Source organism: Glycine max, chromosome 16, assembly GCF_000004515.6.
Source record: "Glycine max cultivar Williams 82 chromosome 16, Glycine_max_v4.0, whole genome shotgun sequence".
NCBI classification, from domain to species: Eukaryota; Viridiplantae; Streptophyta; class Magnoliopsida; order Fabales; family Fabaceae; genus Glycine; species Glycine max.
Genome location: NC_038252.2, coordinates 15,187,963 through 15,210,710, shown reverse-complemented (window position 1 = coordinate 15,210,710; position 22,748 = coordinate 15,187,963). Strand labels below are relative to the sequence as shown.

The 22,748-nt window shown below is 33.5% G+C and overlaps 2 protein-coding genes across 4 annotated transcripts; both read left to right on the top strand.

Annotated features, from left to right (window-relative positions):
- Nucleotides 1–8,755: 8,755 nt before the first annotated feature.
- On the top strand, nucleotides 8,756–12,467 carry LOC100810821 (uncharacterized). 3 transcript variants are annotated; one of them, XR_418780.4, is made up of 3 exons: nucleotides 8,756–9,817; nucleotides 10,599–10,739; nucleotides 10,820–12,467. XR_418780.4 is itself a non-coding variant. In XM_006599121.4 (2 exons), exon 1 carries the CDS (start codon nucleotides 9,012–9,014, stop codon nucleotides 9,810–9,812), a length of 801 nt encoding a protein of 266 aa, XP_006599184.1. In that variant the 5' UTR covers nucleotides 8,756–9,011; the 3' UTR covers nucleotides 9,813–9,817; nucleotides 10,599–10,896. The 3 variants fall into 3 exon arrangements, 1 of the variants encoding a protein (XP_006599184.1); XR_005888969.1 differs by having other exon boundaries at nucleotides 8,756–10,145; nucleotides 10,599–10,896; XM_006599121.4 differs by having other exon boundaries at nucleotides 10,599–10,896.
- A 2,752-nt stretch (nucleotides 12,468–15,219) lies between these two features.
- Nucleotides 15,220–16,010, top strand: LOC106796509 (uncharacterized). The gene is made up of 2 exons (XM_014768829.3): nucleotides 15,220–15,611; nucleotides 15,697–16,010. The coding sequence occupies exons 1-2, from the start codon at nucleotides 15,411–15,413 to the stop codon at nucleotides 15,871–15,873; spliced, it is 378 nt and encodes a 125-aa protein (XP_014624315.1). The 5' UTR covers nucleotides 15,220–15,410; the 3' UTR covers nucleotides 15,874–16,010.
- The last annotated feature ends 6,738 nt before the right edge of the window (nucleotides 16,011–22,748 follow it).

Here is a 22,748-nt window from a genome sequence, read left to right as displayed (position 1 = left end):
CAAAGAAGATGGAACTAATACTTGGGTTTCCCATACCTTCTTGCATTCTTCTAACGGATGACTCATTATACATACATACATACATACATACATACATACATACATACATACATATGTATGTGTGTGTGTGTATGTGTGTCTGAATTTGTGATCATCATTTTAAAAGTTATTGTCTTTGATTAATACACTATTTAATCCCCTTCTAGTGTAATTGTTGTTATTTTAGGGTTCAATGTACACGTGTGAAAATGGTATAATTTAACTGTTAGTGTAGGAAATCTATAAATAAAAGGTTGTGTAACCATTTTTCCTTTGATTGGAAACACTTGCATAAATCTAATTACACTACCATGCCTCACACAAGTTGTTGAAACCTCATCCCTTGTTTTAATTATGACAAATCATTAGTCATGCAAATCATAAGGATGATGGAGAAAGATATCTGGATTGACTTGTTTGCTAGTTTTTTAGTGATATGTCATAAAAACAAAGATAAGTCCAATTTTCTTATGCGTTTAGAATGAAGTTCATAAATGAAACAGTTTGCATTCAAGTGAAGTAATCTTCAAAATATAAACTAAAGCACATATGTTGATGACCAAAGCTTTCCTCTGATATTACCATAATTAGATATGGCAAAGAACTTCGTGAAAGCTTCAACCTGAAGTATAGCAAAAGATACAAAACAAGTCATGTAATGAAGCAATATTAGAATCTCTCATCAGAATAAAGCTAGGTAGAATCAAGTTGTCCATATGACATAGAATCTAGAATCTGCAACATTTGATGAAGCTTTTGGGTATCTTCTAGACTTCCACATGAGTTATATTTCGAGGACTCATCAAAAGGTTGAAGATTGCTCTGAATCAAAGATGCAAGACACTGCAGAAGCTGAGTTTTATCCTTTAAAGGCATAATTGATTGTTAGATCAGAATGAAATAGACTTTGGACAAACTAATCAAAGAATAAAATGTCACATCTGCAATAGCAACCATTGGAAGATCAATCTTAAAGAAACTTGCATTGTATAGTGAAGAAGAATGAAGTTGAACTATCTATAAAAGATGCGAAGTTATAATATTATTTCAACATGTAAATTATTGTCCTTTTTATCAAAAGATGCAAAGTTATAATATTATTTCAAATTTGTTATTGGAACATGCATTTCAATACTTGTCTTTTAAATAAGATTATTTCAATATTTGTTGAATAACCAAAATTGTCTCAATTTGAAGCATGAAAATTGTTGGTTTGAATTAACAAAACCCACATCTTTGAAATTGTAATTCCAAGTCCCGCAGATGGTAATACTGTATTTGTTGGTTAAAATCACTGTGAGAAAGCTACAAAAAAAAAGAGAATATAATGGGGTTATGTTTGGCTTACCATGAATTTAACCCTCCTAAAATGCATCAACAATCATAAAAATGTCCATCACTTATGTGTTACTAGTAGTTTGTAGCAACCTTAAGAAAAAAATGCATTGCTTACCCACAAATTTATAACCCTTAGCAATTACCTTGGGTTATTAACCCCCGTAAAGGCCATAATAGCTATCCGCACTTTAAAGATCCCTTATACTTATCAAGGGTCACCAACCCCGCTAACACCAATTTTAGAACCCATAGATCTTACCAAGGGTTTACAAATTCCCATTAATACCAATTTATATGTGTGTGTGTGTGCGTATTTTCCTTTTTTTTTTTTACCTGCAAATTTATTAAAACTTTAATTTGTTGTTACATTTACTAATAGAAACACAAGCATTGTCGTACTTGTATGTCTACATTTTTATTTTGCTATTGTCTTTTTTGCATTAAAATTGATATATTTTTACAATTTATCTTATGTGCATTTATGCATATACAAATTTTAGTTTTATATGCTTTTTTTATACATATTTATATATAGATTGTTTTACTTTCGATGCCTCTTATCTTCATTCAATATGCTATTTTTTTTAACAATGTATGCAAGTCAATATTAATTGTATAAAGAAACATATGCTTAATATTTAATTATTTTTAAAGGCTTATGTTAGAAGTTATTGTAATCAATTTTTCTTATCATAACAATATCAATTTTTATTATGCTAACTAATTTGATACAATCATACAATTCATCTATACCGTTGTTGATTGATAGTCAACACTGGACCACACACAACACAATAAATGGCTACAAATATCCTAACCTTGTATTTGGACCAAGAATTTCAAAATTTTAAGGAATTTGAAATACCCAAAATTTGAATTGCTTTGATTTTAATTTCTTTCATTTTTCAAATGCTTTGTTTGGATAAATCAATTCAAATTTCTTCTATTTTAAATTTTTTGTTTGGATAGGGCAATTCAATTTCCTCCATATGCAAAATTTCAAATTTATATTTTAAATAGATGAAATTTTAACATTAAACTTTATAGAAAATAAACACCATCTAATTTTGAAATATTAATTAAAAAATATTTTCAATTTTTAATAATTTATAAACACAAAATATTGATAATTTTAACTAGGGTTGTTTTGCTTGACCACAACTAGTGATGTTTTTAAACCGACATCAACCAAGACTATTTTTTGGTCGACATCAAATAGGGATTTTTTTGTCAAAGTATGTCGGGAATATTTGTTAGCTGACATCAGTCGGGGCTATTTTTTGGCTAACGTTGATTGAGTCTATTTTTCAGCCAATGTTGGTTAGATTTTTTTACTAACGTCCACTAGAGCTTGTTTGGCCGACATCGGCTAGAGTCTTTCCGAACGACATTGACCAAGGCTATTTTTAGTCAATGTTGGCCTAAAAAATCCTAGCAGGCGTTGACAAAAAAATCTACCCAATATCAGCTAAAAAATAGCTTGATCGATGCCAACCAATATAACCTACCCGATGTCAGCTGAAAAACATCATTGGTCAACGTTGGCCGAAAAATCCCTAGTTGAAGTTGGCTAAAAAATAGCCTTGACCAATGTCGGACAAAAACCCTATCCAACATCGACTATAAAATAGCCTTGGCTGATGTTGGCTAAAAAATAGCTCTGACCGATGTCAACCGAAAAAACTCTTGTGGATGTCGACTGTAAGAACCTAATCAATGTCGACTAAAAATAGTCATGCCCGATGTCGGTCAAAAATACCTAGTTGGTGTTAGCAGAAAAACCCTAGCCAACATCAACCAAAAAACCTAGCTAATGTGGTTAAGAAATAGCTCTGGCTGATGTTAGCCAGAAAACTCTAGTCAATGTCAATAAAAAAATCCTAACCGACGTCGACTAAGAAAATCTAGTTGACATCAGGCAAAACACCCTAGTTAACATCGACTAAAAAATAACCCTAGCCAATATTGGCTAAAAAAAATCTTTGGCTGATGTTGGCTGGAAAAACCTAGTTGATGTTGGCTGAAAAACCCTAACAAGTGTCTATTCAAAAGTTAGTCATGAACAATGTCAATAGAAAAAATCTAGCCAACATCAGCAAAAAAAATCATTGGTCAACATCAACTGAAAAAACCTGGATGACAACGGCAAAAAATAATCCTTGGTCGATGTTAGCAAAAATTTCTCATGACTGACGTCAGTGAGAAAATAACCCTAACCAACATCGTCTAAAAAAAATCTTAGCCGGTATTGGCAAAAAATAGCTTTGGTTGACATCATACAAAAAAATTATGATCGAAAAAATCTCGGCCAACGTTAGTGAAAAATAACTTATGTCGATATCAGCCGTAAAAACTTTGGTGACCCGTAGTAGTGAGTGTTGAGCAAGAAAGAGTCGCGAGCAAGAACGTGAGTTAGAGAGAGCATCTCCAAAAAAAGAATTTCAAATTTTATATTTTTTGAGAGAATTTGAAATCTCACTGTTTTAATCAATCAAAATGATTCATAAAAATATCAAAAATTAAATCTCCTTTCAAATACTTTATCCAAACAAGCTATTTTATCATGAATTATTTTAGATTCATTGAAAAACTGAATTCCCCTGTTAAATTTTTCCATCCAAACACACTATAACAGCGGTTCACAAAAATCTTGAACTCGCCAATGCACACATGGAGACTCTTTCTCATCCATTGTCACAGTGGTTTAGAACATGGCCCCTTCTTCACAAACATCTCAGCACATATAGCCAAAACTCCCACATGCCCCTTACGTAAAATTGTCCTCACGACCTCACGTCACATGCACCATTGTACTCAAACGGTGTGCATTTCATTCTCATCCACGTAATTTTACCAATCACACATGACCTACAATAGAAAAGGATGTTCCTCTTCCTTCGTTCCTTACTAACTAGAATATGTGGAAACATTCTCAACCTAAACACACTTGTGCATCAAGCACCTTAGCTCATCATGGACTAAGTTCATGACTTCCTTCATCTTACTAAGTTTTATGAGCACTCACCATACTCAATGTCTTATGCTTAGATTAGTCCTTGATACTTAAACTCCATTACAAAGGTCCTAATCTTAATCTATTGTCCAAGTATTCACATTCCATAACTTAAAGCTATTAATCATTCCATATTCATACAGTTTTTAGTTCACTCTCTTTTCAAATGTTAATTCACCACTTCTTGTAACGAACAAAGTTGTTAATATAGTCATTCTTATCTCAAATGCACTCTACTTATAGTCCATTTTTCCTGCAAGGATTCAAGGTCCTTGTTCCCCAAACAACATCTCTTTCAATCAATTATCATGCACAAACAAACCCGACATGTTGTGCCCAAGGAGCACACTCCCTAGGACTCAGATCATAGTATAATCAATATAGTCAATTGCACAATAAGGAAAGTCAAAATTACAATAATTAATAATTACAATATCAATATCAATGGAGATCCTCCTTCTTAGGTGGAATCCTCGTATTCAAGTTTCAATGTGTGAATATATGTATACAGGTTTTTGATGATGCCAAAGTATAAGCAAACAAGATTGATTCAAGAAACATTCAAGGTTAAGCAAACAAATATTGCTTCAAGATTAATTCAAGGTCAAGCAAACAAGATCAAGAAAACGATAAGGCCTTCGTTTATTTGTTAAAAGAATCTCACACTGGTTAATCAGTTTTGGCATCAAACAATTATTTTCAACAGTTCAAGACACTAATAATCGATTACCAGAGAGACAGGTTGCAAATGGGCTTTTCAAAAAGGATTTTGAAAATTTGAATTTTAAATCTTGTAATCGATTACCAAATGTCCGTAATCAATTACAAGTAACGACACTTCAAAAAACACTTTGAAATGTCATGACCCTTCAAAATATAACTGTGTAATCAATTACCAGAATCCTGTAATCGATTACCAATGAGAAAATTTCAATTTTTTTTTAAAAAAACACAGCTCTTCAAACTATTTTGAAAAGGCACAATGGGCCTACATATGTATGTCTGACTTCGAAACATACAAGAGAGAGATTATTCAGAGAACTTAATTTTCAAATTCTCTCTAAACAACTATTAGCCAAATACTTGCAATTCTATTGAAAAAAATTCTTCTAGGATCTTCAATTTGTATCATCTACTCTAAAGATAAGAAATCTTTTTGTTCATCTCATAAACTCAGTTGTAATAAAGAGAATGTTTGTCTCTAGGATTATGAGAATATTGAACACAAGGGTGAGGGATCCTAAGGTGTGTTCAAAGATTGTAAAGGATTTACAGAGATAGTGGAAAATCTCAAGTGTATTGCTTGAGAACTGGACGTAGGCACAAGAAGTGGCCGAACAAGTATAAATTGAGTTTGCATTTCTCTCTTCCCTTATCTCAGTTATTTTATTGCAGATTACTTTGTCTTGCGCAATTAAAAGAACTTTATTAAATTGATTGTTTCTTCTTTTTCTGCATTCTAAGCATATTGTATATCATTTAAAAGGGGGTTAAAGTTTATTAGTGAGAAAATTTTGAAACTTAATTCACCCCCCCATCTTAAGTTATTGAGGTCACTTGTCCAACATAATGTGCAAAATTTCATACATAACACGATTATTTTAATTAAACTCTTATTTTCCAACTATTGAATTTTAAGTCATAAAATTCTAAAAATATAATTCAAACTCCAAATTTCATCAAACTTTGTAGATCTACTTCGTAATAGGTATATTTCATCATAAAAATTCACTAATCAATCCCTTCACATATTCATATGAAAAGAGAAATTAAAAAAATAGTCACAATGCTCAAAATAAATTATAAAATTACCATGACATCTAAAGGGTCCAAAACATAGGAAAATAGTTCAAATTCCTTAAAACATGCTTCCATTAATTTTCAAAAAAATGAAAGTGGTCTCAACCCAAAGTGATAAAAACATGCGTTCTTCCAATTTTTAACAATAAAGAGAGATACCATGGCAAAATTCATCACCCAACAGCCCAAACCACCCGATTACAAGAGTAAAACACTTGGTCTACAAGGAAAAAGAAAGAAACTCCTCATACCTCAACAACCCATATTTTCAAAGTGCTCCAAATGAGAAATAGAGACCACCCACTTGTAGCCCTTTGCCTCTTGCTTGATATATCAAAAACTAAACGGTACAAAATGATTCCTTGAGCTCTAAATGCTAGAGAGAAGTCTGAAAATGGTATAGAGAAGGTGTGGGGCATTTGGGAAACTTGGAGAAGACGAAAAGAGAAACAAGTCATTAAATGAGGAGAGAGTAAAGTGAAATTCAAAATAAAGCACCCCTTGCCCACACTTTAGGGTCAATGCACAAGTGTTTGGGCCTAGGGTCCATGTTTTTCGTTTTAATTGGCCCCATATGAGGCTCAATCAAGATTAGTGTTATGGTTCTCGGTGATTTTAGTCCCCATGTGTTACAAATGAGCACTTTAACTAGTTTTGAATCAATTACACTTTAATAATTATTTTTCTAAAGCATAATTTAGTTTAGTTAACCATTAATAAAATTATTTCCATTAACTTCAAAGGTTATTTAATTTATTTTTCATTGAAAGTTATTTTCATAGCAAAATTAATTAATTAAGTCCCTTGAAGCATTAGTTCCTCTTTTAGAACTTTTTAGACTTTAATTCATGCAAAATGAACCTAATTGTGCTTAATTATCTAATTAAAATTTCTAAATCACTATTTACCTTAAAAATATTTAATTTCACTAATTAAAGTCATTACAAACGCATTAGTAAGCTATTTGTGTAACTAAAACTCTAATTTTTCATTCTAGACAAATGTTGTACATATTTCACACAATGTCATCAATGAATTGATAAAATTCCTTCCCTTTGACTATTTGACCAAATGAGTCTCTATCTTTAACTTTTCAAATTTTGAACTTTTCTCCAAATTTTTCAATGTCTCTACTTAACTATTTTTAAGTAACACTCATTTTAATTACTTTTCAATATTTTTCTTAATTACTCAATTAATATCTAATCATATTTAATTAATCAAAACTCACATTTCACTAATTTAAAACCAATAATTTCCAAATAATTCATAATTAAATCACATAAGTACGCAAATCTCTTAGTTGTAATTTTTAGGGATGCTATAGATCTACACTCAATCCCCCCCCCCCCCCCCAAAAAAAAAAAGACTAGTTGCAAGTAGGATTGAAAACAAAACAAACTAATGAAAATAAAAATATTCATACCGCAAAAAGGGGAGAGATCAAGAGCACCCAATTTGTTCTCCTCTAAGCCATTTAAAAAGTCAAGTTCAAAGCCCTAGAAAAAGGTCTAAAATGTCTATATAAACTAGTGGGCCAAAAGGGTTAGAGCTCGAAAAGAAAAAACAAAATGAAAAATTAAAGTTTATCCCCATAGGGGTCAATGCATAGGTGTGAGGATTTATAGCACAGGTGTGCAACTTTCACAGCTTAAGAACATATCAGTTTTGAAAGTTGCTCGCCATTTTCTTGCACAACTATGTAAAAATTTCAAGGTTTCCAATTAGCTTCTTTTGCCTCAGCAAGACCTCCAAACTAACTCATATGATCCTTAACACATCAAATTACTCTAGGGATGTCTCCAATCATGATAATTAAGATCCATTCTGACAACACAAAAACACCAAAAAATGTGACAAGTTCAACAAAAGGTGAAAAGACATACAAACATGAAAGGACTAAGTTTTAAATGGCAAATAAAACATAAAATCCTAGCTAAAATGAGACCTAAAGATAACTAAAAACGTAACGCATCATTTTGCTGAAATACATGCCTTCCCCATTAGCTTCTTTTTGAACAATTAGACTTCCGGATAATTAGTGTGCATCATGAGACTTTGAAAATCCTAATTTAGTAATAGACGACTCTATCCTCCACAACTCACTCTTTTTTCCAAATGTTTGTGTAACCCTGGTGGGCTAATTGAGAATTAAGATATTCTTATATTAAAAAGGGTTTTAAAAAAAGTAAAGTAGTTTTACAATTTTTAAAAAAAGGTTAGTATAATAAAAGGTGTTAGTGTAATGTTTTTAAATATTAAGAAAAGTTAGTGTAAAAATAAAAAAAATGGTACTATATATTTGAAAAAAAAATCAAGAAATACAAGTATAATTTGTTTAAATTAAAACCAATAGTCTTTTAAGGATGAATTTAGTTAAATGACATGGAATGAAATAAAACAAAAATTAGAAGAAATATTTGTATTAAAATAGAATAAAAATATGTATCACCATACTCAAAATAATTTTAAAATTTATTTTCTTTCATACCAATTTAAACTCAATGTAAGAAGTAAAATGTAAATCCTTTGATTAAACCTAAAAAAATAAACATGAGTTGTGGCACAGTGGCAGTCTCACAGGCTGGCGCATTTACCCACCCAGCATGTCACTATCCACCATCACCCCACCACCTCCCTACTACCCTTCCACTTACCGCCACCACTTCAATCCCCGCCACCAAATGTCAACCAAACCCACCAAAACCTTTCCTTACCCTCACACCCAACCCAACCTCACGCACCCACTCCAATAATATTAACAACAACCACAACCCTTTGTTTTTGTTCCTTACACACCACACACCTTCCTCATCAATCAATGGCGACCCCCCCAAACGACGCCGCATCGACAAAGAAGCCCCAGCCCATACCATGGACCCACCAGGAGACCGTGCACCTCATCCGCGCCTACCAGGAGAAGTGGTATGCCCTTAAGCGGGGCCCACTCCGCCACAACCAGTGGGAGGAGGTCGCCGTCGTTGTCGCCGCCCGCTGCGGCTATGACCTCGCCCACCCCGCTAAGTCCGCCCTCCAGTGCCGCCACAAGATGGAAAAGCTCCGCCAGCGCCACCGTGCCGAGAAGAAGCAACAACACACCGCGGCCGCCCTCCGCCCTGGCGCGTGGCAGTACAACACCCTCATGGACGACCTCGAGCGCGGCCCCCTCCCCATCTCCGCCCTCGCCCCTCTCGACACCTTTGAAGAAGAAGACGAAAACAACGACGACACCATTGACGATCGAAACGACTATGATGGCGACGGGAGTTTTATTAACATCAAGTCGAAGAGTATTAACTGTATCCTCAGCGAGAGGCCTGTGAGAATGAGAAGCAACAAAAGAGGGTTTTTGAGAGAGCACGTTGTTGTTAAAGAAGAAGAGGAGAATGAAAACGAAGACGACGACGTTTTGGGGTTGTCGACGGAGATGAGGGCTTTCGCGGAGAGGTTTATTGGGATGGAGAGTTTGAAGATGGAGATGATGAAGGAGACGGAGAGGTGTAGGTTGGAGATGGAGAAGAAGCGGATCCAGATGATTCTGGAAACGCAAAGGAGGATCGTTGATTCCATTGGGAGGGCGTTTGGGTCTAACAAGAGGATCAAGATTACTCAACAAAACTGAAAAGGGTTTCATTTCTTTTCTTTTCTAAATTGTAATTTTGATTGAGTTTAATTTCTATGCATTGTGTAAGAAGTTTTAATCAAGAGGTACCACTTATACATGACAGAATGTGATGGGATGACAATGAATACATGCACTATTTACTCAGTTTAAATTAGGGTTAAACATGGTTTTAGTGGAAATTCACTTTTGGTTCTTTTTTGTTTGGTCTTTTGTTTATGGAAATGTGTCAGGCATGGTTCTAAATTGCGGTTGTGGTTTCGTCCTGATCCTTGACATTGTGGGCAAATGTGGCTGATGCGGCCGCAATTGCGATCACAGTACGGTTGTGTGGTAAGTTAAAAACCCAACTGCAATTTAGAAACATGGTGTCAAGTATAATCCCTGTAACTAAGTGAGAAGGAAGGAAATGAATCACACATGACATATTTCTAAATAAAGGATCAAGAGATGGTTTTCTTAGGGATTGAAATGAAATTTCTGTAATTGGGAAGCTTAAAACATGAGTTTGATAGGCATGCACTCTCAATGAAAAAAATTATATTGTCAGTGAATTAGAAATCATTCCTGACGCGACGTATAAAGGGTAGTTATTGTAAAAGTGAATAACTTATCATCCATGGTGGTTTGTGATTAGATGACATGTAATGTAAACGACTTTTACACTGTTCATACATGTATTATTTATTCCTAATAACATATTTAACCTTGTTAATTATTTTTGTTGTCTATTTTTTTTTTCACCTGGTTTATGGATTTACGGTTGCATGGTTGATCTGCCTGCAGATTGTGAAATATAATGATCGAAATAAGCTCTGATTGGTTTCTATCGAAGAAGAGTCTACAAAACCAGTTGCACAGTGCACTGCAAGTTATTTATTCTATTTATTGTTGCATTTGAAGTCTTTACTACTCACCTAAATTAGGGTAAGTTAATTTTTTGGCATTAGTTTCTTAAGACTAATGATCTTGTAGCTTGATTGACTTGGTTACCAATGATCTTGTAGCTTGATTGACTTGGTGCCTTCTGATCCAGTTTCTTAAGACTAGGGTGTAACAATGCTGTTAGTGGTTCAAGCCTCCATTAACCCACCTATTCTGCATTTTTTGTCTATATATTGCACTTATTAGTGAGGAATGGTCAAAATTCCTCATAAGATTTTTTTCAGTATCACACATGCATAATGCTGATTATTTTGGCTCCAAGACAACTAGAGACATGACAAAACTGGTGTTCTGTCTAACTAACTGCAATATGGTACCAACTATGACCAAACTTTCTAGATATCCAAGCAGTCTTGACATTTTCACCATGTATTTTGATATTGCTAATTTGAAATATCTGATTCTCTAAAGGTCTTTGGTCAACCCTTCTGGTTATTTTGTCATGTAGATTATTCCTTGGTATGCAGCAATGGCCATCTGACATTAATCCATTTCTTGTTTTTCATTTCTACGATTTCTTTTTTGGGATGGCTTTTTGAGAACATTTGAATGAGTAGGTGACAATCATGCTTTAGCCTAGATGTAATTTGGGTTAGTCTAAAATAGTACTTGTATGGTTTTCCATGTATCATCATTAACCAAGAATCACGTTGATTCTGAAGTTGAAAGATGCCTTAGGGCCTAAATGTTACTCATGAATTTGTGGCATTCAAAGCAGATCAAATCTAGTTAAAATTTATGCATTTCAGCATCTACCAAAAAGTAGCTTTTAAGGAATTTCTCAAGCAGATCGGCATGGTAAAATGCTTTTTGACCTTTATTTGGCTTCCAAACAGACATCATGATGGGCCGAAGATAGGACATTATAAAGCCCATATTTGTGAAGTTAATTACTCTAATATGTATGGCACAAGTCTTGAAACTTTAAAACCATATGCTTCACCTCACCAGTTAGGATTAAATGTACTTACTTCTAAAGAAAGTTGGAAACTAAGAAGCATTTGGAAAGGTTTCTGTAGCTGCTTTAGCCAATTTTCAACAATTGCATATTTCCAAATATTGAATTTGAGTTATTAGATGCAGGAGGTTTGTCTCGTAGTAGGAATCCTGTCTTTTCTAAGGTCTAGTTTCATTGCAACAAATGGGGAAGGAGCTAAGCATTGCAATTTCACTTGATGAAAACTTCAAAGAAAAGTGAACATGACATGTTTGAAAAATCTAATTTTTTATTTAAATCATTGTGGCTTTTCAAGATATTCTTTTATGTAACTCGTGTACTACTTCCATGACAGCTTTGGTTGTACACCTATATCTTTAGATAGATAAGTCAGTTTTTCATACAGAGTAGTCTATCAAAATTACTTATCCATAATTTTTGTTTGATCAATTTTGTCAACATCTACCTTGAAGCATATTCCAGGCCCACCTGATGTTTCTATTTGCTGAAAGGATTTTTTACTTAAAATTTTTTATGCGCAACATGTGACAACTTAAAGGCCAGTATGGGGTGTTTGGGACTTGCTTATTGGCATCACAAAACCTCCTTCACACTTTGAAACCGTTTCTTCTTGTTTTAGTCCTTTTTATAATCAGTAAGAGTCAAATTTAGGATCTGCTTTTAGGCATTATTGGGTGGATTATCTTCGTGACTGATATCTTTGTTACTCCATATTTGATCATTATATTAATATATTTAAGATTGTGGGAAAACGATTTGTTAATTTTTTTTGTAGCATTTTGACATATTTTTTGCCTTTTAACTATTTATATGAAATTAATCAGATTTATAATTGAGACGGCTAATTCTGAGGCATTATCCATATTAAATTGTTAGACTTGTTTGTGTTTACGACTTTACGTTGCCTCATTGCTCGATATGTGCAAAAGAGGCATGTGTTCCTTTCTATAATCGAATAAAACTTTAACTTATTTGATAAAATTAGTACAGCTGGTCAATTTAATCCATGACATTATTAAGAAAGAAATATAGTATTTAATTTTGACAGTTATCAGTTGACTTAGTCATTGACGTTGTAAAAAAAGCATTTTAATATTTGTCTTTGGATAAATTTGGTTCCATATTTTGGTGCGCATTAGCTAACTTTAATCTATTTGGTTCTTAATGTCAAGGGCCAACTTGATTAATTGATGGTGTTAAGGTCCAAATTGATCGGTAGTATTAATATCGGGATAAAGCATATTCACAGATGTTAACTTGAAGGCCTATTTGTTATTTATTTATTTGTAATATGATGGATTAAATTAACTGAGAATGTCAACTTTTTGGACTAAATTTTTTAATCATTTTTTGGAAATATGCAAATTATATTAAGATGTAATTCGTTGCGGCAGGACAATTGTGAGTTTTTTTATTTTATAATAAGCCCCTGCTGACTACTAAAATTACATAATTTATAAAAAAATATTTTATAAATATCTTATTTTTATAATTCATGTCGTTTATTAATCTTTATTTGAATTAAAATATAGTCAATAAATTAATATATATGTATATGCAAGTTAATTTTTCTGAGTTAAATGAGTTTTCCCAAAAGTTGTCTCTTCACAAAAATTGGATTGGGTTTCAATTTCTTATTTCAGACTCTTAAACTTGTTCTGCTCTTAGCAAGGTGGAGACAAAAATGGTTAAACTTTTCTCTGACATGCTCTGTTGCCCTCGCTAAAGAGAAGGTTAATTAAAAAAGTAAATAACTGGATTTCACTTTGTATATAATTTACCAAACTTTGATCATATATTTTAATTTACTAGAATAAGTGATGTGAAGTATAAAAATGTTAAAAAAAAAAGAATTTGTATATTGATTTATGAATATATAAAAGTATTAAAATAGTTATTTAAAAAATAAATAAATATTTATTTATGAATTATTAAATAGTAATTTCTAGAGTATTATAAATTAAATTGTAGTTTAATTTTGATTATATATTGTAGTTTGTTACATTAATCATTCAATGTTAATTTAAATGTTGTTATTACCTTTGTTAAAATATACTACATTTTATAGTACAATAGGGTTTTAGAAGATTTATTATTGAATTAGTTAGTTATTTTTTTATTAATAGAACGACAAAATTTTTGTACTAGATATATTAAATTGAACTATTATTTGAATGATGACATTAATTGTTATTAGTGTTTAAATTTTTAGATTATGGTTAGAACCAGAAGATTGTGTTGGACTTTAGGCAAATTTTTAGGAAGAGCCTAAGGGAGACAAATTAGTGGTAATGTGGAAGAAGCCCTTCAATGTCAAAGGCCGACAGCAACTGCTCGTAGACAATGGGCAGTTACAACTGTTGCTGAGGATGTTGATCATACTGCTAACGAGGTTCATGAGGAGCCTCAAGAGCCAGTTATTGATGATGTATGTGCTAATACACAAGGTTTTTCAAGCGGGCCCCAAGATACATCAGTGTTAACAAATTAGGTTTATCATGTGGTAGCCAGAGTTTGGGCAGGAGAAGTAGTTATTTGTTGAATTATATAATATTTAAATTTGTATTTATCATTTAACCCGTACTAATTAATTTTAAATTTTTTTAGGAACGTACTGAGTTAAAGTTGGCCTCTCATGAGAGGAAGGTAGAGAAATTTGGAAGGTCTACACTTGAGATTGAAGGCATAGTGGCTGCTACATGATTAAGTTCTCTAATTATATGTTCGTTTGACATTGGTGACAAGGGACTTATATCTACTTTTTGTGGAGAGGTGGCACAAGGAAACTAGTAGTTTCCATCTACCAGTAGGAGAGGTCACTATAATCCTCGATGATATGGCATCCTTGTTACATCTGCCCGTTATAGGCGCCTTCTATACCTTCGATGCTCTTGATGTAGATCAAGTTGTGGACTTGTTAGTTGAGTTGCTTGAATTCAGTACACAAGAAGCAAAAAATGAGACATTTCAATGCAGAGGGGCATATGTTCACCTAGCCTAGCTGCTAGACATTTATCATAACAAATGTGACGCAAGACAATGGACTCTAGAAGCTCAAGCATATTTATTGCATCTAGTAGGTTGCACACTCTTTGCTAATAAGAGTGTCACACACATTAGTGTGATATTCTTGGACGCATTTTGTGACCCTAGACAATCTGAAAGCTATTCATGGGGAGCGACTATACTGGTGCATATGTATGGCAATTTAAATGATGTGACAAAGAATCTTACAGGATAAATCACTCTATTACAGGTAATTATAATTTCTTTTACCTCCCGTTATTAATTTTATAGTTTATATTTACTATTGATTAGAAACTTTATTTGTTTTTTAAATATGTGCAGTGTTGGATCTACGAGCATTTCCCTACAATTGCTTTCATTATTGTTGATGAGGATTATCATGAAAGGAAACCACGTGCTTGTTGATGGAAGTCTAGAAAGGCATTACCAGTGTCGATGTATCGTAAGTACTTGGATAGGTTGACGTTAGATGTTGTATGCTGGATTCCTTATGATGACCACTGTTCATTTATGTGCGACAGTTTGGTTATGTGCAGACCATTCCTCCACACATTGTTGCTCCATCCTTGTCTATAGAAGAGATTGATGATAGATGGCTTCAGTTTTCAGAATACCTTGCACCGGTTGGACAGATTTGTAGTGCTCATGGACAGTGTTCACCAGACTACATGGAACGGTTCTATAGGATATCTCACCCCTTCATGAGTTTGACACAACCTAGGGAGCCTCCTGGAAATTCACCCGTGGTGCATGATGATACATTTATTGTACCAGATCCTCCTCAGCAAGTCATCGATGCAGCAGCTACACCAGAACCACCTGCACCTACACTTGCAGCTGCTGATGTAGATATGCCTCGACGTGTAGTGGTATAATATTATTTCAATTCACTCTTAGTGATATTTTGTGTCATGCTTTCAATAATTATTTTTTACTTTGTTGTCAATGTCGTAGGACGCTTGCCAAAGGATAGCAAAAAGTTTGGAACACATGATCAACATGAGAATTGTTACTGTTGGAACTGAAGCATACACTCTGACCCAACATTGTCTAAGATTGGCCAGGGGTGCCATTGAGCAACATAATGTTTATGTTCGGTCAAGACGAAGGAGGGATACACAGGACACATGAAGATAGTTGGGATTGATTAAGTAGTATAGGATATATGTATGCAATATGACTGAACAGTGTTTAATATTTGCTATTATTTGACAAACTATGTATGTTATCACTAAGGTTTTAATTTGCATTTATGTAGTATTCGACTATTAAATTCTTCAGCTAAATAAATTATGTTAAACCTTAATCCCTAAAACGAGTAAAATCTAAACCATAATGCCATAAGCCCTAACCCATAAACCATAAACTGCCTATGCCATAAACTCTAAACTTAGTAACCCTAAAACCTAACACTAAAAAAATCAACTCTAAACCCAATACTATGTAAACCATAAACCCTAAATCCTAATCCCTATAATAAGTAAACCCTATACCATACACTAAGTAAAATATAAAACCTTACAACAAACAAACTAAACCCTAAACCCTAAAACCCTAAACCCCATAATTATTTCTTCCTTTTATGTTTGGTAAAACTGCCTTTTTTCTGATATGAATATTCACATAGTTGATGAATACGTAAAAGAAATAATTATATGAATGTCCATTGAAAGACATTTTAATTACCACATTACATGACTTATTCATGTTTGTTTCACAAGTATGTAAGTTACAAGCATTGCCCTAACAATAACAAAATGTTCAATCTTCTCCTAAATTAACAAAGTGTGTGGTTAACTTGAACAAAATAATTGTCATACATTCAAATGGGCATATACCTGTTGCATAGGCATATACACATTCAAATGGGATGATCATTATTTTACCTGAACAAAATAATTTTCATACACATGACCAATACATATAACACGATGTATAGAAGAATCTCTTGTTGGTTGACTTCTAAGAGGAAAAAATGTCATGCCTTTGTGTTAGAGATAGGGGGAGCAACATGAACAACATGAAGACTAAAGCTTGGAGCTTGGAGAAAATCATGAAGATGTTTTGTCTTTTACATGCCCAATTCCCTTGAGTGGCTTTTGTATTGGTTGTTATATTGAATGTATCTTAGTCCATATCATATCTTTTGTGCATTATGCATCATCATGAGTAAGTGGGGAGAAAAAAATTCTAAGTTACAAAAGTTTCTTCAGAAGGAAAAACTCTTTGTTTTAATCGATTACAGCCTTATCATAATTGATTACACAAGTTGTCTGAAGCTTGTAGAGTTATGTCTCATATTAATCGATTACAGCCTTATCATAATCGATTACACAATTGTTTTTGAGAAAATGATTGATTTATTCAGGAGTTTCTTCTTTAATCAATTACCATGTGATATAATTGATTACTTCTCTTTCTATAAGTGTTTCAGAATTGGACAAGAACACTTTAATCTATTACTTTGGATATCTAATCGATTACATTGTTCTTGAGTTATTTCTAGGTTTTAGGAAGAGCACTTTAATCGATTAAAAAGATAATCTAATTGATTACTTCATTGAATTAATTGATTACCTTGTTGATTTAATCTATTACAGGCGGTTATAATTGTTTTCTCTATAAATAACCAGCTTGTGTTCTCTTCATAATACAATGAAATAAGCTTCAGAATGAGCTAAGATCATGTGTTGTTATTAGTTAAAGAAAGAAGAGAAAAAAGTGCTTAGAAAGAGTAACTCACACCTACAAATCTTTTGATTGTGAAGATCTTTTGTGATAAGTGAGTTGTGTCACTTTCTTGAGTTCAAGAAGAACACCTCTTTAGTCAAGCAAGCTTTTGTGGAAAGGATTGATCAGGTTGTCTCTATCTTTACTCTTGGTTTTCGTGTACGGTTTTACATAGTTTTTTGTTTGTGCATGAATGGGCTCAAAACAAATCATTTTCAAAGAGGGTGCATTTTTTAATCGACCTCATTTGTTTGAGGGTGAACATTTTTCTTTTTGGAAAAAGAGAATGAATTTTTTTTAAACAAATTATCCCAGTGCATGGAATGCCACTATTAAAGGTCCTTTCATTCCTATAAACAAATAAATGGTGAATTAGTACCTAAAGAATGGGATGAGATGAAGGATGACGAGAAAATAAAAGTGCAAAATGATCAAAAAGCTAAAAACATTTAAACTTCTGGTTTATCTTCGGGTGAATTCTTTCGTACTGCAAGGTGCAAAAGTGCAAAGGAAAATTGGAATATGCCTGAAGTCACTCATGAAGACATAGTGAATGTGAAAAGAGCAAGAAAGCACACTCTTGTATCCAAATATGAAGCGTTTCAAATGAAAAATGGAGAAACCATTTCAAAACTTCAAACAAGATTCACTCATATTGTGAACCATCTCCTTGGTCTAGGAAAAACGTTTGAAGATAAAGAGCTGAACATCAACATCCTCAATTGTCTTACAAGAACTTGGGTGTGAAAGATTACAACAATCAAGGAATCCAAGAATTTAGCTACAATGACGATGGAAGCTCTCTTTGGTAAATTGCTTGCATATGAACATGAACTAATTCAACAATCTTATGCAAAAGAAACAGAAAAGAAAAGAAAAGAAAATGGATTACACTGAAAGTAAACTCCTCAAAGGAACATTACAAGGATAGTTCCTGCAGTGAGGAAGATGCAAATAATTTCAATTTGATGGTAAGAAAATTTGGAAAATTTCTCAAGAAGTCCAAAGATAGAAAATTCCCTAAATCCTCCAAGAAGATTGAGAACAACAACAACTTCACATGCTTCGAATGCGGTAAGCAAGGTCATATCAAATTTGAGTGTCTTATCTACCTTAGAACACATGTTGTAGAAAATAAAGGAAAGAAGGACAAAAAACAAAATAAATCCTATATAGCTTGGGAAGATAATGCGTCAACAACCTCTAACTCATCAGTCATTGAAGAAACTAAGGTAAATCCTGAATTTGAAGAAGTTTTGGAAGCATTTAATGAAATTGATGCAATCCTCCCTAGGAAGGGACTAGTTACCAGAGCCATGAGCAAGAGGCTCCAAGAGGATTGGGCTAGAGCTCTTGAAGAAGGCCCGAGGGTTCTCATGAACCTCAGGGTAGATTTTTGAGCCCATGGGCCAAGGTTGGGTCCACTTATCTTTGTAGATATTAGATTAGGATTTCATTATTTTTTTGTCTTTGTATTTAGGGCTCCATAATGTAGGTAGGGTATCCTAGAAATATAGGAGTTTTCAGCCCTTGTATTTTAGGGCACCTAGACTAGTTTTTGTATTAGGGGTAGTTTTGTAATTTCACATGCACTAAGTGAATATTTGATGTGTGTGTTGGGAAATAAATTTAATTGAATTGGTAGAAGCCCAATCCAATTAAATTTTAGAGGGGGAGGTGAGCATTTGCTTACTACACCCCATTGCCACATCGTATAGTTACACTTTGTGCATGTCCTTCATACTTTACATGTCTCATGATACCTAAGCACACTTAGTGGAGAATCTTGGAATTGATCTTGGATTAGTGGGTTGAACCATAACTGAAATTTACTAATTATAATTAGTGAAATTTTGGCTCCAAAATTTGGCTCCACAAATTCAATTTCAAATTCAAGTGAAATTTGAATTGAAATTCAAATTTCCCTCCAATTTTGTGTGACACTTAGGCTATAAATAGAGGTCATGTGTGTGCATTTTTTCAACTTTGATCATTTGAGAATTAAAATTCAAAGTTCAGACTTCTTTAGAGGCACTAAATTTCGTGCTCTTCTCTTGCTCTCCCTTCATTCATCTTCTTCTACCTTCAAGCTCTTACCCATGGCTTCCTATGGTGGTGAGCTTCTTCTAGGCTCATCTTCTACTTGAAGTGGCGTCTCCATTCATCTTTCTCCTTCTCCATTCTGCTGCAATCAGACCTCAAGAAGCAAAGGAATCCATTGATGAAGAAGATCCAAGGCCTAGAAGCTCCACATGGAGCTACATCAGAAATGCATCAAGAAGCTCTATGTCTTGCCTATTTTGAACAAAAAGCTGAAAAGTGATTTCAAATTGCTTACACTAAATTGGCTTCAACACAAAGTGAGATAGATAAATTGAAGCAAGAAAATGAAAAACTTGTTTCAAACTATAAAGCCACTAGTTGTGATTGTACCTCTATTTCTTTTAACATGGATGATTACAAGTCTTTGCAAACTAAATTTTAAAATATAAAAAAGGATCACTATGCTGAACGTATGAAGTTGCAAATTGATTTTTTCTATCTTAAAGATATGTTTGGAAAATTAAACAAAGGAAAGAGTGATCTTAATCACTTGCTCAACGTGCAAAAGCATACTACAGATAAGACTGGTTTATGGCATCTTAGGATTGCACACATAAATATGCATCATCTTAATCATCTAGTTAGGAAAGACTTAGTAATTGGTCTTCCAAAACTTAAGTTTGAGAAAAATAAATTGTGTGAAGCTTGTAAAAAAGGAAAGCAAGTTAAAAACTCCTTTCAAAGTAAAAATGTTGTTTCTACTTCAAAACCCCTTGAACTTTTTCACATTGATTTATTTGGTCCCTCTAGAACTGAGTTTAGGTGGAAATTACTATGGCTTAGTTATAGTAGATGATTACTCAAGGTTCACATGGACTTTGGTTTTGAAAACCAAAGATGAAGCTTTTGATGCTTTTCGCAAACTTGCCAAGGTGATTCAAAATGAGAAATGTCTCAACATTGTTTCACTTAGAAGTGATCATAGAGGTGAATTTCAAAATGAGTCTTTTGAAAACTTTTATGAAGAAAATGGAATTCACCTCAATTTTTCTACCCCAAGAGCACCTCAACAAAATGGTGTTGTGGAGAGGAAAAATAGATTCCTTGAAGAAGGTGCAAGAACCCTTTTACATGAAACAAAGTTACCTAAGTACTTTTGGGCTGATGTTGTACATACTATTTGCTATACTTTGAACAGAGTTTTATTAGACCTATTTTAAAGAAAATTCCTCATGAACTATATAAAGGAAGAAAACTGAATATTTATCACCTAAGAGTTTTTGGTTGCAAATGTTTTGTTATAAACAACGGTAAAGACTCTCTTGGAAAATTTAAAGAAAAGGTCGATGAGGTTATTTTTCTTGGTTATTCATTGCATAGTAAAGCATATAGAGTATTCAATAAGAGAACTCTAAGCGTTGAAGAATTTGTTCATGTAGTATGTGATGAAATTAACTCTATTGTTTAAGATATTTTTTTTAGAAGAAGAAGATACAGGTTTTCAAGAAAAGGATTCTACTCTTGAAGATGACATCATGTCTAAAGAACTTGAACAAAGAAAAGAGATCTCAACTAAAATGCCTAAGGAATTTCCTAGAGAATGGAGAACTGAGAAAGACCTCTCCTTGGATAACATAATTGGAGAAATCTCAAAGGGTGTCTCTTCTCGTTCTAGACTCAAGGTTTTGTGTAAAAACATGGCTTTTGTTTCTCAGGTTGATCGAGGGAATATTAATGAAGCTTTGCGTGATGAACTTTGGTTGATGGCAATTCATGAAGAGCTAAATCATTTTAAGAGAAATGAAGTGTAGGACTTTCCTAAACCAACCTCTCACAAGTCAATCGGAACCAAGTGGTTGTTTCGAAATAAACTTGATGAATTTGGCACCATAGTAAGGAATAAAGAAAGATTGGTTGCAAAAGGTTACAACCAAGAAGAAGGAATTGACTTTGATGAAACATGCATTCCAATTGCAAGGTTAGAAGCCATAAGACTGCTGCTTGCATTTGCATGCATCATGGTTTTCAGACTTTTTTAGATGGATGTGAAGATTGTCTTCCTCAATGGTCTCATTGAAGAAAAAGTATATGTAGATCAACCATCAGGTTTTGTAGACTATGAACATCCTAACCATGTCTATAGACTGAAAAAGGCTTTGTATGGTTTGAAACAAGCACCAAGGTCATGGTATGATAGATTGAAAAGTTTTCTAATTGAGCAATCTTTCACTAGAGGCCAAGTTGACAAAACATTGTTTATTAAGAAAGTAAACAGTGATTTGTTAATTGTTCAAATATATGTTGATGATATTATATTTAGTGCTACTAACAAAATTTTGTGTAAGAAATTTTCCAATCGTATGCTGAAAGAATTTGAGATGTCTATGATGGGAGAGTTGAACTTTTTTCTTGGACTCCAAGTCAAGCAACTAAAACATGGAGCCTTCCTTAGTCAAACCAAATGTTGTACAGAACTAGTTAAGAAATTTGGTATAAAAAATGTAAAGAGGCATCTACTCCAATGACAATTTCAACCTACCTTGACTTAGATGAGAAAGGTAAATCAGTGGATGAGTCAAGATATAGAGTTATGATTGAATCACTTTTGTACTTAATTGCAAGTAGACCAGATATCATGCTTAGCATTTGCTTGTGTGCAAGGTATCAAGCTAATCCTAAGGAATCTCACTTAATGGCTATCAAAAGGATCTTTAAGTACCCTAAGGGAACAACCAATGTATGTTTGTGGTATCCCAAGGGTACCTCCTTAAATCTAACTGACTTTTCATATTCTGATTTTGGAGGTTGCGAATTAGATAGAAAAAGCACAAGTGGGACGTGCCACCTATCGGGAAGCTCTCTTGTGTCTTAGAATTGCAAGAAACAAGCTTGTGTAGCACTTTCCACTGCAGAAGCTGAGTATATTGCACCTGGAAGTTGTTGTGCTCAGAGTCTCTGGATGAAGCAATAACTTCAAGACTTTGGGGTAAACCTTGATCACATTCCTCTAAAATGTGACAACACAAGTGCGATCAATATAACTAAAAATCTTGTCATGCATTCTAGGACTAAACACATAGAAATAAGACATCATTTTCTTAGAGATCATATTTTAAAAGGTGATTGTTGCATTGAGTTAGTAGATAGTGAGCATCAACTAGCAGAAATATTCAATAAACCACTTGTTAAAGATAGGTTCTTCATTAGAAATGAACTAGGTATCTTAGATGGAT

Bases quoted from the DNA above. Each gene is read 5' to 3' on its own strand.
- LOC100810821 (XM_006599121.4), top strand. From the start codon at position 9,012: ATGGCGACCCCCCCAAACGACGCCGCATCGACAAAGAAGCCCCAGCCC.
- LOC106796509 (XM_014768829.3), top strand. From the start codon at position 15,411: ATGGAACGGTTCTATAGGATATCTCACCCCTTCATGAGTTTGACACAA. The intron at 15,612-15,696 runs GTATAATATTAT...TCAATGTCGTAG, and splicing joins ATATGCCTCGACGTGTAGTG to GACGCTTGCCAAAGGATAGC.